The 17,387-nt window shown below is 43.9% G+C and overlaps 1 protein-coding gene across 1 annotated transcript in view; it reads right to left on the bottom strand.

Annotated features, from left to right (window-relative positions):
- LOC142585886 (midasin) overlaps positions 1 to 17,387 on the bottom strand; it is a 344,435-nt gene that overhangs the window by 266,976 nt on the left and 60,072 nt on the right. The window contains exons 11-16 of the mRNA XM_075696967.1: positions 14,488 to 14,569; positions 12,601 to 12,716; positions 12,004 to 12,134; positions 8,915 to 9,019; positions 6,141 to 6,396; positions 3,417 to 3,791 (exon numbers count right to left, since the gene is read on the bottom strand). Of these exons, the coding sequence (XP_075553082.1) occupies positions 3,417 to 3,791; positions 6,141 to 6,396; positions 8,915 to 9,019; positions 12,004 to 12,134; positions 12,601 to 12,716; positions 14,488 to 14,569 (1,065 nt within the window). The remainder of the gene's footprint in view (positions 1 to 3,416; positions 3,792 to 6,140; positions 6,397 to 8,914; positions 9,020 to 12,003; positions 12,135 to 12,600; positions 12,717 to 14,487; positions 14,570 to 17,387) is intronic.

The following is a 17,387-nucleotide window of genomic DNA, read 5'->3' as shown; positions in this document are numbered from 1 at the left end:
TCACAGAGGTGCGCATAGGAAGGATGCCGCTGTGCATGCGTTTCCGCTGCTTTTCTTTTCTTTTTTTTGACTTGTGAAAACTAATTGCCTCTGTTTGGTGATAAGATAAAGATTAGCGGAAGTTTGTCACACGTTTTGCTTTTTTGATGGGCACACAACCACACAGTTTTCTTGAGTGCGCGCACCTACGCAGTTCGATTACACTATGGATGTACACATTAGTGTAAGAGCACGAACGTTTGAGTCTTGCGAAATACTCTCGTGTGCACATTTTCAAAGCCCTGAACTATAAAAAATGCATAAAATTTTCAATTCTTACAAGTTTATTTCCTTTCTTATTGTTGTTATTCATGAATGAAGAGTACATATATGCCAACGCAAAATATTTTTTTCTCACTTTACGGTCACCCTAGAAAAATTACGGTAAATTTGTTTCGAAATAACTCCCTAAGAAGAATTGGAATCTGCAATAAAAAAAAATCGACCCTGGGCGGTCGCATCTGGCGAGAAAAATCGACCCTCAAAGGGCTAATGTGCCATGGTTAAGCGGCTTCCAAGAAGAAGCAGGCTACACTGCTGGAGTACTTTCAGCCAAAGAAATAAATACTTTGTGCAAAGCTTCAAGTGAGTATTTACTGCACCATGATTGGTTCATTGATTGATTTGTTTAAGTTTGTGACGCGTTTTTACGCGATTTTATAAGTCAAATTCTCACTATATCGAACTATATTGTGATCACCATGCTGCTCAATATATCGAGGTTCGACTGTACACAGCAATACGAAGTAAGGATAGTAGTTTTATTGGCCGTATAAACTTGGAAACATTCTCTCACTAAGTCAGCAAGAATGGTGTCAATATGCACAAGCCAACATGAACACATCATATTGGATGAGCATAGACGCTTGCTGTCAAAATGCTGGTTTGAGCAAGTGCGGCAGCAGCAGCGAGCAAAGTGACCTTCATCACTTCGCTTCAACGCAAGAGGCAAGAGCGGCCAGAACACAGCACCCACATAGATATGAGCCGACTACAGATCCCTTACAAGATACGGCACGTGCGGCTGTGCAAAGTACACACTTGTTGGTGGAGTCTAAGCTGCCCCCCCCCCCTCCCTCCGGCACTGCCTCCCTGCTTTCCTCCCCAAATGGCATGCAAGATTGAGCCTTGATCGTCAGTTCCCCTAGCACCTGGTCACAAAATGCGCAGTTTCTGCCAGAGCACAATGCCGCCTCCCACCTACCTCCCTGCCATCCCCCCACGGCCTTTCGCGCAGAAGATAGCACGTTTGCTCTCCGCTTTCTTCTTCACACACACCAGATCGAGCCATGATCATCAGCTTCCCTTACTTGCTTTCACTCGCACATACAGCATACAACGTGCGGCAACAAAGTTATCGCCGTTGGACTTTATACGGAACATCACAGCAACGGCGATGGCAAAAATTCGCCTCTTCACCAATTTTTTTGGAGCAGCTCAACAACAAAAAGGGTGCTAAGGTGAGGAAGATACTGCTTTCCATGGACAATGCACCGTGCCACCCACCAGATACGTTAAGCCTGAGAAATATAAAGGTTGTGTTTTTTCAGCCAAACTGAATAAAGCCGGCAGCAGCCGCTGGATGCTGTTCATCATAACGTGTATGAAGCAAGGCTAGTTTTAATAAAGCATGATTGGCACCTTTACTGCAGTATTCTCTTCGTATTTACTCCTTTGGTGATTTGGGTTTAAAAGTTCTGCAGAGTATTAGTTTGTAGGTTACATTGAAGTTTCTCGTAAATCTGTTGCACGAAACAGTGTTCTTATAGGCTTAATTTTTGTTGTTTGGATTTTACGACACTCGCATTTTACTATACTTTTTCCCGGTTCTGAGATAGCTGTATAATCAGGGTTCCACTGTATTGATATTGTTTCATAGCGACCAAGTATCATACTCGTTTGACCAGTTTTTGTCCAACTGTGGACTACTATCAATAGTTTTGCGTCCCCAACGTACAGTAGAAAACGACTACAGTGGACTCTCTTTAAACGGAACCTCAATGGACCAGGGAAATCGGTTCTGCTTATCAGGACTTCCATTTACGAGAGACAAAGCTGAATACAATTGCATTAATACAAAACCAACCAACCATAAGAATGGTGTTCCGTTTAAGCGATTTCCATTTATTGAGATTTTACTGTATATAGAACCCATTTAGACTGAATCCTCCCTTATACTGAACGATTTCTGAACACTCTAAAATTACAGTGAGAATATATAGCAAAAAGTACAGTTGCACAGAACAAAAGTAACAGCCCCTCCTAATATGTATATTGAACTTCAAGGAGTGCAAAACTGCCCCAGAAGTTGGCTTTCCTGTACTGCTGCCGGCTGAGCTGCCAATACCCTCTTTAAAAATAGTGGTTCAACTCGGCCACGCAATTGTGACTCCACCCAGGTGTTGCTCTACCAGGCACGACCTGACAAGCTGCCAGTACCCCTATACAATGAACCTCACCTGCCTCACAGTGCTCGCTCACACTGCCAATCAGAATTTCTAGTTGTTCTGGCTTCTTTTTTTTTTCCATGTATATCGTTTGTAGACATTCGCACCATCATTCTGTTCTGCTGTTTTTCCACACGTTGCTTTGTTGCTGCGTGATGGTCAGTGTGAATGACAGCAGAATCTGCCATTCACCGTAAGGACGAAAATTACCAATCGAGTCGAGCACGAAGAGAAGAACTATGACGTCGCTGCAGCATACAAAATTCCTTGTTTGACTTGCTTGGTGCACTTTCTATGATGAGTGGCTCGGCCAAAGAAAATAATCCAAAACTGCTCCCATCATACCAGTTTTTTCATTTCAGGTAATGCAGTGAAAGTTATCCTGATGAGTGCAACCAAGCTGTCACCAATTTTGACAAAGTTTGGAGCGAGTTGCCCATTTCCAGAAACCGTTGACAGGTCAACGATCCATGAGTTTGCGTCCATGGAGGAAGTTGTCACTGTCACAATAGAGCCTGAGAATGAGGACTTCATCACCAAAATTGTTTGTCAGGTCATGAGTGAAGGGAACAGAGAAGACAACTCAGATTCTGCGCCCACCTGCTCCATCGTCATGTGTACTGTTGCCCTAGTCCAGCACTTCTGCCGCACGTGAGAGGGTGCTGCCTCAGCTGCTCTGAGTCGTTGAGCAACAAGGAAAAATGCGTGCTCTCCCAAGCAGTGAAGATGTTGAAGAAGATCAGGGATTATTTCATGCCACAGTAAGCCAAAAATAATTGCATTTCGTCACTACAGTGCTGTCACGATTGGTACAAGCTTTTATGTATGGTAATCCAATTATTCAAAAGTTCTATATGAATTAGATGATATATATAACTAATCCTCTCTTTTTTTTTTAAAGTTCAATATTCAATCTTTATGCTAGCTTACCTCAAGATCAGTATGTTCATGGTTGTTGACACGAACGCAGACATGTCCCGTGCGAGCAGCAAGCCAGCGCACAAGACTGGTTTTTCCTGCAGACGTCTCACCCTGCAAGAGCACAGGGTGACGACCACACGATGCTGCCCTGGCCAGGTCACGCAGGTTGTTTCGCACGGTGGACGTCAGCACATAGCCAGGGGGATCGTGGGGCTCCAGTGGACCAGTGGGCACCCAGTAGCCCTCAAGCTGCACTGCCTTCACACCAGAGGGTGCTTGTGGAGACCGAGGCACTTTGGAGTTGAGCAGAGTCTTGCGGATCATACACTCCACTGCAGCATGAGAGCTGCGGTCCAGGGATGTCAGAAAGCTTAGACAGAAGCCCTGTGGAGCAATTGAGAACCAAAGGAAAAGCTTGTTTCAACTGTATTCTGGCTGCTAAGCAAATGTGTATCACTAGGCAAGAGACACACAACAGCTACATTTTTTACAAGTTTCAAAAGGGCACAGCATCAGTGAATGAAGATACCCTGGAGAGTAGCATAAATGAAGGCGTATTTTTGTTATAAAAGGCGTGCCTACATTTTTAGCTACTGAAATTTAGTGACTATTACAAAGTAACTATTACTATCTATGTTGAAGTGGACGTTGCAGAGATATTATCACACTACAAAGAAATAAGCATGCCACATAAGGTAGCAATTCCTTGTGTCCTGTCAGCTCGATATGGGGGAGTTAGTTCATCTTGCTAGCAGCAATTCACCTGTCCAAAGGACGAAGACAGTCCCGCCTCCCTGACAATCTTTATTCCCATGAACGTGCTTATCCATGGCCTCATGATGAATGCTGTAATGAATCAACTGAATGGCTGCACACATATTAGTACAAGAGAACCTCGTTGATATGATGCCATTAAGCACAATTTCCGGGTGCCGAACTTCACGATCGAGAACATATAAAATGACCTAATACAGTTACGCTTATTTTTTACCAGTTCGTATGTTCACGGAAAACACGCTCTTTCGAGACCAAAGTTCAGTAGATCACGAAACAGTAAACATATAATACCCTTTCCGGCACTGGATCCCATGTAAAAAAAGAAAACAGTTGAGGCACGTGTGGTCGAAAGCCGTAGCTGCCCACCACAGCAGCATCCCCGCAATACTCGCCTGCCCACCTCATATCTAAATGCTGGTACGCATTAAGTTTCTTATTCCAGTACAAGCAAGTCTCCTCCCTGGTCCTCACACACCGCATTCACAGCTATCACTGCCAACCCTATTGCGATAAGCATCTTCACTTACCTGTTTCACAGCACGTGGGCCTTAGTGCAGTTGGAAGCATACTGCACACTTTTAATAGGCCATCACCAAAATGTGCCGCTGTTCCCTGCTGCAGGCGGCGCGAAGTGAACATCGTGTCTCCTCCTTTGATGGCATTGTCTTCTGGCATTGCTCGCCACCTCAATTTTGTTTTGGATAGCCATAGCAGCCTTAAAACCCCCCGCAATAGGAAAACAACAAAGCACATCTCCTGTCGTCTGAGCCCTACCAGCTCAACACACAGCAGCATCTCGTGCCACGACTCTCACCAAGTGGACACGTCAAAACTTTTTGCAAAGATGCTCCGCTCGAAGAAGCTGCTGACCTAGACCGATTTTGAGGAGCACAAATGTAAGCTTGCCAAAGTCATAAAAATGACAATGTGCATCTGACGCCACAATGATTTATGCAACACTTTGCATTACGTAGGTGTCAACTACAGTTGAGCCTATCATCTTTTTAGTGGCTTCCAATCATACATTTTGCCAGTTAGAAAGCTTTTTCTCGCGTTCTTTTACAAAACGTTTGAGTGAGGTTCTACAGTACACAAGAATGGCCTCTGTGTTGTGTATTAGCACGTTTAAAAAGGATTTCACCAAAAATTAAGGCGATAGTAACATAAACAAAATGTCCAGACTGAATGTCATCCAAGTGAGACAAGAATAACCAAAGTAGCACCAACACACAAGCTTAGACGACCTATGCATATGGTGGTCTAAGCCACCTACGCCACGGTGACCCCATCGAAATGCGGTCACCGTGGCCGGGATTCGATTCCGCGAACTCATGCTTGGCAGCCGAACACCATAGCCACTAAGCAACCGCTGCAGGTGAATGAAGGCCAAACTATTAGCAACTTAGATAACTAATAATAATAATAATAATATTTGGGGTTTTACGTGCCAAAACCACTTTCTGATTATGAGGCACGCCGTAGTGGAGGACTCCGGAAATTTTGACCACCTGGGGTTCTTTAACGTGCACCTAAATCTAAGCACACGGGTGTTTTCGCATTTCGCCCCCATCGAAATGCGGCCGCCGTGGCCGGGATTCGATCCCGCGACCTCGTGCTCAGCAGCCCAACACCATAGCCACTGAGCAACCACGGCGGGTAACTTAGATAACCATCTTCAATGATTTCTGCATGAATATTGTAGCGGTGTCACCACAAATTATGCACATACTTTGGCGCTATTGTTAATGACACAAGTAATGCTTCCAAATGTGGTAATAAACTGAACCCACTGCAAAAAAGTGAAAAATCTGAGCTGAAATCAGCCAGCTACTTAGCTGAAAAAGTCATGTGCACTTGGTGATCCTATTTATTCAACACACAGCGTGGCACAGTGGGGTAAAAACCACTCTGAAAAGTGCAGCTAAAGGATGCAAGCAGCTCTCCTGCAGTACAGACCTGGTAGAGTGAGTGCGGCCAACTACTGCAGGGGTCGGGGGCGGCATGGCGCAGGGCACGGCACAGTGTCCGCAAGCTGTAGTGGGGGCGGCTGCCTGTGCCGTCAGTCAGGTTCTCCTGAGCAGCTTTCCTCAAATTCAGGTAGAGGGACACACAAGCACGTACTGGTAGTGACCCACTGCTACCCAGATAGGCAGCTGCCACCAGCTCCAGATCACCCTCCTCCAAGGGCTCCTCCAGGTACACCTCCGTGAAGCTGTCACACAAAAACACTTCTTAACTACCTTCCTTTTCACATTTTCTTTTCTCACATTTTCTACAGAGGTCAGTCCTGGGCTGCAATTTCGAGCGAGCCCTTCTACTCTATTCTATGCCAGTCTTATCAACCATTGCTCATGGCTGGCTGATGCCATTGATAATGCGGGCAGAGCGTCGTTCTGGCCACTGAAGAAGTGCAAAAATGCATTAACACTGGAAAAGGCATTGCTGCAATACAGTGGCCCTACTCACCCATAAGCGTATTCCCACTTTTTAGCCCTAGTTAGATGCATGATTTTTCTCTCTTTCTACTAAAAGCTGAAACTATGTTAATACAGAAGAATCTCGGTGATACGATCATGCCTGGTACAAATTTCAGTATACGAATTTTCGAAAAGTCATTACATTACAACGTGCTAAGTTCCAACTGCTGAGAACCCCAAGGTGCTTGATACAAACAATTCAGACACCACAGAATTCCCAATGCACTGGTGGCGCCAGGCACTGGCTGTTGTCAGGCCACCAAAGCAGCCATGCCGATGTGCCAGTCGCATTCCTGTAGCCAAGGTGACCTATGTCACTCTGCCTTGACTCTACTGGCATGCATACCCTCAGCTCCCTCCTCCTCAAAACAAAACAGAATGAAAAAAAGCACAAAAGAAAAAAGAACAAGAAGAAGAAGACCGGTGGCATTCACTCCCATAAGTAGCCTTATCTCTGTATTCCACACCTTCCGTTGTCTTCAGCACTCGATGACAATTCGAAACTACCCCCCCCCCCCCCCCATGCCTCGCGCACAACAGAAAGCGCACTTTCGCCCCGCCTCCCTCCCTCCCCCCATCGTGTGCACAATATTGAGCCGCGATCATCGGCTGACCCTCGCAAGTCAGTTGCCAGCCTGTGTCGGCATGGGCAAAGTCTGTTCTATATGCCCGATTTCAACAAACATTGCCGCTAATTTCGTCGGCTATAGCTTGTAGTCCATTGTAGCTCCGTCCATGAAAAACAAACTTCGTTGTATTATTAAAATAGGTAGAGCAAACTAAGGTTGAAATATGGTCCATTATATCTGGCAGTCTGTTGTACATGGGTCTTTTGTAAGTGGGTCTGTTGTATGCGGGTCTGTTGTAACAAGTGTAGACTGCATTTCCTCATCACATAATGGGGAAATGTATTTCCCCATAACATAATGACATAATGGCTATACGTCGTTTGTGCTCCTTGCCTCTCTTTCTATTCCCTTACCCCCTCCCACTTGCGCAGAGTAGCCGATCAAAACTACATCTCTGGTAAGCCTCCCAGCCTTTCTATATGACGTTTCTTTTTCTTAGGTCACTTTGTTTCAGTTTTATAGTGTTTGGACTAGTTCATGTTTTCATTTAAGAAATGGTAATTTGATGCATCTGTACCTCCATGGCCCTTTTCACTCAGCAGCCATTTTAAATTCAACTATATATATCTCATTGAAAATGTGAACAGTAAATGAAATACTATTGCTGCTTCTGCACAAGGCTGCAATATGTCTTAACAATCCTAAGCTGCAGCTACTTCTCAAATTATCTCATTTCACTGATTCCATATTTTTTATAGTAAGGCAATTTCTTCTGTCTCAGAGTGCTGTTAAGCTGCTATGCCTAACAGCAAAATGATCCTAACACACAACCATAAGCACAAGTTTTGATCATTGTTCTAGAAGCCACTTCCATTAACAAAGGTCATGAAAAAAAGTAAAAACTAGAAGTTGTATGTGAGCCAGAAGTAACACAAATGCTGATCACACTGCCTGTCATCATCTCACATTTTTTAATGTTTTGTTAGCAAGTGATCAACATAGATTGTGTGCACTTTCAGCCTGTGCTGGCTTATAAGAAGTGTTGCACTTGTCAGCAGCCAGTGCTTAGCAGTGAACTCTGCATGAGCAATCAAGAAAGAATGGCAAAAGCTTGCAATTTATTGTCTGTCGGTGAGTTGCACTCAGAACACTCATAAACTTTGAAAATTTGCCAGATTGGCACAGCACAAGTAGGACTATGCATTTGCCAAACACAAAGCACATAACAATACTCAGTTACTAGATATTTGAAGTAGAGGATCGAACAATATGAGCATTGATGAGCTTTCCAGCTGGTGGTAAAATAAAATGCAACAAGGCTGCATTTCACACATAAGTTAGTTGCTTTGAAGTGTTTTTCTTTTCTGGACAATTTCATAGAGCGCTCAGGTCGAGTCCTGAAAAAGATGATTCAAACACAACACAAACACATCTGGCTGTACAATTCTACAGCCGTGCACTTCAGCCAGTTGGCCGCTCATTAAGAAAGGTCCAAGGCAGATGGAATAGAGGCTGTCACCAAGGGAGGTTCATGAATGTTCAACATTTCATAGCTTACATAACTTATACAAGAGCTAAGAAGAAATGCCAGTGTATAATCAAAGCCACAAAAATTACGAGGTACTAATACTCATTTTTATTAACCACTTAACAAGCAAGTGAAAATCCAGGGCCTTTCACTTACCGGCTCCGAATGCCTGCAGGCAGGTCCTTTTTGCCCACATCTGTGGCAGGGTTCATGCATGCAAACAACCTAAATTCGGGGTGCCTCTTCAAGGGCTCTTGGTCGCTAAGAAGAATAGAAAAATGTAAATGTGAGCATACAACCTAACATAATAAGCCACTTAATAATTAGAACTATTCACAGTATTTAGTCAAGTGTAATGAGTACCACCTTGCTAGCCTACGGACACGTCAAACTTGAGAAACACCAAGGTACTGTTTCTTTTGCCCAGCTGTACAAGTCACCTACAACCACTTAATTCAGGAACCCCAAATATATCAAACTAAGGTATCAGAAGTATCTGAGGAAAGGACGGTATACTGGTATAGAAAGTGAGGAAGCTGAAAATCGTTCCGCATTTGATGTGGTGTGCGGTACTGTAAGTTCATAAGATGTGACCTCAAAGGATAATGTCACAAACTCATTTCAACACTGTGGTTTTGTATGAGGTCATAAGACAACTTTGAAGACCCTCAATAGTGGAGTGCACAGACGTAGTCATATTTCAGCTAACTAGATTATTGTACAAAAGGTGGCCTCTCTGTGTTTGTACCACTGTGTTGTCTTTTCCTTTCTTCTCAACAACAACTCAACAATACTCAACAAGTATGTCGCGGACAGCTCTAGCAATGATAGCAGTCCTCTAGGTGCAAACCTCTGCATTCCTGACTGTGTGAAAGGTTTGCACGACATTGACAATATGAAGTATTTTAAGTGTGCACATCTTATTGGTGACCTTCCTCTGAATTTAGCAGCCTTTGGCAAAAATGTTGGTAACCTTATAAAACCTAATTAGAAAGAAGGGGTGGAGAAGGGAGGTTATAAAAAACCATTGATCTTTATTTTTTTTAACTTTGAAAGTTGGAATAGGAAGTAGTGCTAACAATTTGTGAAGTGTGGTTCTTTAGTTATTTAATGGTGCTTGCTTCTTCAAAATCTAGGTCACCGATGAAACAGTTATCTGGACATTCCCCATATTTCACTACACAGAGGCAGATGTCATAACTCTAATGACCTTTCCACATTATCCAACACCTAATCACATGGAATTTTTGCAGTGGTCGCTGAAAGCCGTGAAATAAGAGTTCTCCTCAAATAAGCTGGAAGTAACCATTTCTGCCAAAACTACGAGTAAAATTAACAGACGTTCACAGTAGTCTCATGTACTGCAACTACTGTGTTCACAAAATGGGACATCATGTGTTGGGGAGCAATCAAATTACAGCTGCACATACATTAAAATCAAATGTAGAGCCAGAGAAGCATTTGTAATAATCCCGTGCCAAAACTTATGTGGTGGCCTACTGTTTAACATTACATGTATTGTGATATATAACCATCTGCTTTCAAAAGTCACCTTCCCATCACACATTCACCATTACTCTTATGCTAGACAGCACCCACCACGCCTACATTGTAGGGATGTTCGAATACTTGAATATCACTGATTCGAATAAATAGTGAACGTCCGCATAATTTGATTCACTAATCAAATATCTACTATTTCATTTTTTAATATTTTATATATTCTGTGTAGAGACCCACGCAGTGCCACATGCAATGTGCACTACAAAGCCCCTCGTGCTCGATGCGACCCGAGCGCATGTTTCACTTTCGTTTTCTGTGCAAAAGGAGCCGCAAGCATGCCATGGATCGGTCACCCCAGTTGATACGGTAGCAAACTTTGTCACTTCTAGCCTTCCCTGATGTCAGCCTGACGCAAGAATCAGACACCCAGTGCCCAAACACTGCAAATCTCAGATTGGCGCAACATCGGCCGGGTCCACATCTGTCAGTACAAGGTTTGTCCGGCTCGACAGGACAGATCATTCTGGCCAAATTGAGAAAGGCAAGAATCAAGATAATCTGTTATTCGCACATCATCAGCCTGCGCAAAATTTTTCACAATTGTAGTCGCAGGCGTGCCATGCGCGCGGGTAACATTCAACTACAACGATACAATGATAAGTTCATGGTCAGACAGCCCAGGTTCGATAGAAATATGATTGCAGTTTGGCGATGCGCTGAACATTGGTGCCAAAACATAGTGTTTTCCGGGAACGTATAAGTCGGTAAAAAATTAGCATACCTCTATTGGGTCATTTTTTGTGTTCTCGATTGTGAACATTGGCGCCAGGAAAACATATGTAATGAGAATGTATCAACAAGGTTCAACTGTATTGCGCGAGTTAACTTTTCCATAACACATTCTTTACATGCAACATTCATAAAAACAAATATCATAATAACAGAAGGACTTTAACCCTTTGAGGGTCGAATTATTTTGAAAAAAAACTTTCCCAGGTGGTCAAATTACCTTATTGCGGATCTTGAATGTACAAAATGTATAAAGTCAGGAATAAATACTAAAAAATAATTAGGAACCGTATTTTGGTGTCGGCATCACTCAGAACTGCAAAATGTTCAATAGTATTTCCGAGCGTGGTACTCCTTTAAACACGGGTCTACGCACAGCACCTTATCGCAGTCTGCACACCTAAAATGCATGTCTGTTCTCTTGGAGCGAGGAGTTGTGTTGGCGCAAACATGACATATCTGCGTGCGGCTGCCTTGGGCAGAGGTCTGATGCACCCTCTCGCGTAAGCGCGTTGCCGCAGAGAGCGAGAATACCTCATGAGCGGCGGTGATAAACAAGCTAAGAGCAGTGCCAATCAAGATAGAAATCAACTTCCACCACCCTGCAAGAGAGTGCCAACAAAAAAAATAACGTTTCGCACGCCTCCGTTGTGATAACGGGGCGACACCGAAACCGCCAAAGGGGCGTTGCCGCAGTCTGAGCGATGCGCTGAAGCTAGCAATCAGCTCTGTTTATCTCGCCAAGACGGTAGCACCAATTTCAAACGCATCTTGTAAGTGCTAAGAGGTGGCAGCACCTCCCGGTGAGCACGCATCGTCATTATGGCGCGAAATTTGAAACGGAGGGTCGGAACCGTACCCGTACGGCAAAGACCTTGTGGGACAGAAAACCGCTGCCGTACATGTACGGCAAAAACTTTCAAAGGGTTAACTAAAACATAATTGCACTGTACCCTCGCTCGAATAGCACCAGTGAGCTACCATCCAGTACAGGAGCCAAGCTCTCCAGAGCTTCTCCTTCGGCCAAGTTGATTTCGTCCAAGAGAACCCAGGAACCCTCCTTCAGAGCTCTTACAAGGGCTCCCTGCACATAAGAAACCAATGACCTGCATGACAACTCAAGCTGAAGTGGTCAGATTCATTGGCAACCTCAAATTCTCTATAGAAGGTCTTTCAGGCAATGAACTGTGTAAGTCAAACACCTTCAGGATGCACTCATCATGTGTCAATAAACTAATGGGTGGTACCTCTGGGAAAGGTGAACTGTTGATTTCCAAAATGTTTCTAGCATTGAGAGCTCTTATAATCAACTCAACAAAGTGCCATAACAGGAGAGCATGTGGGAACAAAATGCTTCTTGGTGATCATTCTGTTCAGTCATCCACACTGACCAGAGACTGATAATGTATTTCCACTGTGTTGCTTGCAATCGAGTCAGTCCATGCATCCCAACAAAGAGTTAATGCATGAAGAAGGTGCACAAAGAACTGCATCTGTCCCATCTGCCCTTGTTTACTGCTTACACACTCAAGCTTCAGAATGCACCTCACCTCAACAAAAGCAAATGTCAACTTGTTCTCAGCCTGGCGTGCTTGTGCCTCAGCTTTCTGCAACTGCTCCCCAAGCGCACGCCAGCGTTCCAACTGACCCTTGTTGCAGCCCGGCTCTGTGGTGCATGAAATGAAGCAAGTAAACTACACTTGGCAGACAAACAAGTATGCTCGTAGTCCTAATGAATGGCAATCAGCTAGTGCAGCATTTCGCAGAATCATTATCAAGTTAAAACTAGTTCCATGAAAGAACTTCCACTGCAATCAAACATTTCAATTAGCCAAAGCAGGTTGTTCAAGATAATTTCTTACTCCAACACTCTCCAAGTGCCTCATAATCATATTGTGATTTCGGCATGTAAAACCCCAGAATTTTTTTATTCTTTTTAATTAGGGTTCTTCATAAACATTTTAATAGCTCCAGAAGCTCTAAAGAAAAATGTAATCTATAGCAGAACACCACAAACTATAGTTACAAGAATGCCTTAAAGGGGCCCTGGACCACTTTTTATGGAAGTGGAGAAATACATTTGAAGGTAAAATAGGCTATTTCAGAAATGCTTTGCCGCAAAAAGTACTTCAATGCATTCAGCATAAGCGGAGTTATTGGCAATCAAACACACACTTCACGATGCTTCAGCTCATTCTTCAATGCCTTGAACTGCAAAAGATATGGCAAAACGGTGTGTGTCCACAATGCTCCGCATACTGAACGTCCCCGTGACACACAGTTCAAACATTTAATTTTGGATGTTAGCGCAGACACCACTACTTCCAATTTTGCCGCCTATGACGCGCCAAACGTAAGCCAAACATGGTTGTCCTCGGTAAGCCGCAGTGCGCTTAGCCAGTAGACTCGCGTAGCACCCCGTGGTGGCCACGGTATCAATGCTACGTAGCAGACCACAGCTACATGCAATTGTAGTGTGTATGCACCGCATTTACTTTGTGCACGACAGGGCTTGAGTGCATTCTCGCGCTCATAAGCTCCATTTAGCGTGGGAGCTTGGGCTTGTTGGCGATTCATTGAAAAAAAAGGATCTAGAGCAAAAAAGACAAGGACATGCGAAAGTGACACGCACACAGCGCTGACTTACAACAGTTTGGTCATGAAGCCATGAAGGGATAAATATATAGGGTGCCACCGTGCGCAATATGTGAATGATTGGCAAAAAACTTGGAACATCATTCGCAATGCTGGTAATGATTGCCATGTACCTACAGAGCACACAGAATGCTTGCCATTCAAACTCTGTCAAGATACGCCATTTCCTGAGACCAAAGTGCAATTGAAGGAGAACTGACGCATGATTTATCAAACTTCCTAATGAAATCTGCCTCAATGTTTTCACGTGTCAGCTGTGAACTATGTTTAGCCAGCACTTTGCTTTTTTCCAAGTAGGGCTTACACCCGTGGTCGCGGCAATGATGAGCAGACGATAGTTGGCTTCTTCCGGTACTATCTAATCATTATCGAAATTCGAAAGAAGATTTTTACTTACTTTAGCCTGTTTATTAAACTTCGTCAATAAATATAAACAGTAACAGTACGAAGAAGCGCACTGATCCAAACACCCGTCTTGATTGACATCAGCTGTTGGCCAATAGCAGCCGCGTATGAAAATCCATTTTATTATGATAGAAAGCAGCTAGAGAAGAGTGATAAGCAGGCTTCTGTTGAAAAGAAAAGTTTGAGAGAAAGGTGACTTCGCACTCCACTTGCAAGCCCCACATGCTGCACACGACTGCAAAATTTGGCTCAGATGTTCACAGCAGTGTGTTCTATCCGTGGACTGTCTTTTCACCAAGCCCGACGGGTGGTTCAGGGCCCCTTTAAGCTAGCAAAGGCAGTTCAATCCAATTCCTATTGAAATGAGGTTATCTTACTTGAAAGCTTTGACACAGCAGACTTTTGGGTGTGAGACATCAGATCAAACAAGTCACGCCACCGACGCCCAGCAAAACAAGTCTGTAATGAAGCAACATAAAGCATAAATATCTGTGTCCCCACCAAAATATAACATTACAGTGCTCAAAAATTGTATGCTCAAATGAATCGATAGAATAAATCTACAAATTATCCAGAAATGTGTTTACACATAACACAGGTGGCGGGGTACTAGCGCTCAGTTTAATAAAGCATGTCTACCAGAGTTGACCAAAGAGAAAACTGATCCAGAGTGGACCTTTCCAAGAACTTTTGCATGACACTCAGGTTTGCGCATATAGTGTAATTGTTACTGCAATACTGATGCTTAATAAGCTGAGGAGTATTCATCAAGGTTCATGCTTGCTATAGCTTGAAAGATCCGAGGGCTGTAAACGTGAACTACACAGAATGTGTGGTATGGGACCCTCCGACAGCATGTGACACAGAGAAGCTTGAGAGACTACAGAATTCAGCTTAGCTGCTCAGTATGTTTCAAGAAAATAAGGTGCAAGTTTCAGTATGACAATTGTTAAGAAAGAACTAAAGTGGGAGACCCTACAGAGTCAACAAAAAAGATTCTGTTTGAATCTTTTCCACACTATCTATCATGGCACAGTCGGTATACAAAGGGAGAGATATATAATGCAACCCCATTACCAGTGACATTATGTTGACCACTCGCTAAAAGTTCGTGAACCTGCCTGCAAGTCAGATTTGCTGAAAATGTCCTATTTCCAAAAGCTATTCATGATTGGAATAGGCTGCCTTCTGATGTCGTGAGTGTTCTGTCTATAATTGTTTTTGTATTGTTTTTGCAGCCCGTGCTAATTGATTCCTACTTTTGCACTTTGTTTATATGTATTTCAATGAAAGGTCTTCTAATATTATTATTATTCTTTTACTTATTATTTGTGCAGCCCATGTTTATTTCATGTTGTTGAACTTTGTTTCTATGTATTGTGAAAGAATTTCTACTGATATTACTATTGCTTTACAAATTGAAACCCTCCCCCTTGTTACCACTGTAATGCCTTTTTGGTGCTGTGGGTAAATCACAAATAAATAAATGAATCATAAATGCAGTGAAATCCCAATAATTTGAAATCTCTTAATTCGAATTGACAGATAACTTATATTGCTCCATGGGTCCCAACAAAGTCATATGTATCTGAATAGGAAAAAAACTCCCATAAATTCAGACTCCCAGAACTGTGCAATGGTTATTTTGAACAAAACCAAGCCAAAGGCAAAGGTTCGATGCTTTGCTAGCTATCATAATGTCGCATGCCATAAATATGACAAGGAAAGACACGCAGGGAGCTAAGACCGAACTGGAGCAACCAAAGCAGATTGTGCCCTTCTTTCCCATTCGGCTTAAAGGGAAGCTGAAACACTTTTAGAAAAAAATGAGTTCTCTGCGGCATTCTACAGTTTTGAGTCCCCTGAACACGAATATCTGGTTCAAAAAGGGCGGAAACAAATGCAAGCGGCTGTTTTTTCAAGAAAACGCGCACCAGCGCCTCAGGGCATCGCGAGAACGCCGCTGTTGCCCGTGATTGGTCGGGGCCGCTGTGACGTCAATCGCGGCAGTCGCCGGTCAGCGCCGCCACACGCCGCTGTTTCAGAGCGTAGCACGCTGTTCTGTTCTGGCTTCATAGCTGAGTTGTAAGCATTATGGAACGTTCTCGCTGTCTCGGACAGCTTGTATTTTCGCCGTACATGTTCGAACCGACAGCCGATACGGAAAACGATGGCGGCAATGGCGGTAACGGCGGCAACGACGATGTTGAGTGTGCCAACAGCGAGAGCTATTTGTGCACCTTCTCGCGCCGTTGGAAATCTTAGCTGGTACGTATGTTTTTTTTTTTTTTTTCATGTAGCTGCACGTTCCAATGACGAGAGAAAAAATGCGCTAAAGTGTCACTGGGAACTTGCTGCTGGAAGAATGCCAAAGCACTAACTTCTGATTAGATTGTAAACACGGGTGCAATTCCGCGTTGTCAAGCACCTTGCCACTGCTTGTCTAAAGTCCCGTGGTTTTTTGAGTGTTGATACACGATTGCGAACATAAGTGCCGCGTTTCAAACCGCACACATGCAGTGCTGCGAGGTACAGTTACGGAAGTTGCTTATCATACACATCCAGAGATGGCCAGAGGTATTATATGTGCAATATTCATACTATGGTTCGACGACTTTGCGATTGTGGCTCGATCAAGAATCGGTATGCGTGCTCCATGCTAGTGTTGACATAAAGATATTAGGCAGTTTTAGCACCGCCGTATGGTAAGCACTATAACTGCAACCGTACGTCGAATGTCACTAGGCAAGCCTATACTCTATTTCATACCTCAGGTGCAACGCTGTAGAAGCTACGCACGAAGTCTGGTCACTAAAATTTATTACTGCGCGCGTTTCCGTCTATGCTTCGCAGCGTGCCAGCGGCGTTTGCTCGCGCAAGCATGCACGTGAACCTGCCGCGACGGGCAGCTTCACGAAAGAACATTTTACGAAAATTGCAAAAGAAAACAAACGTGAGCGGCGGCTGCAGCAGATCTCTCGTAGCGTCCTTCAGTAAAGCGCAGGACGGAAAGAGGCATGCCAGTATATGCCGGCACGCCGGTCCGGCAGCTCGGTCGTCGCGAATGACGTCACTCTCGCCGGTTCTTTCCTCTGGCAACCACCTCACCCGGCGCACCGGGAAGCGATGGGGGCGTGTCCGCGGGGGTGATTTAGAAAGCAATTTCCGCCCCTTATATTAACAAAACGAATAAAAAAAATTCGGAACCGTAAATTATTAGGTCTGTTCTTCCCAATCCCAGCAATTCGTGGAAATTGAAAACCGTTTCAGCTTCCCT

The sequence above is a fragment of the Dermacentor variabilis genome, chromosome 6 (assembly GCF_050947875.1).
Source record: "Dermacentor variabilis isolate Ectoservices chromosome 6, ASM5094787v1, whole genome shotgun sequence".
In the NCBI taxonomy this organism is placed as follows: domain Eukaryota; kingdom Metazoa; phylum Arthropoda; class Arachnida; order Ixodida; family Ixodidae; genus Dermacentor; species Dermacentor variabilis.
The sequence above is the reverse complement of the archived record's forward strand: the minus strand, read 5'-3'. Positions and strand labels throughout refer to the sequence as shown.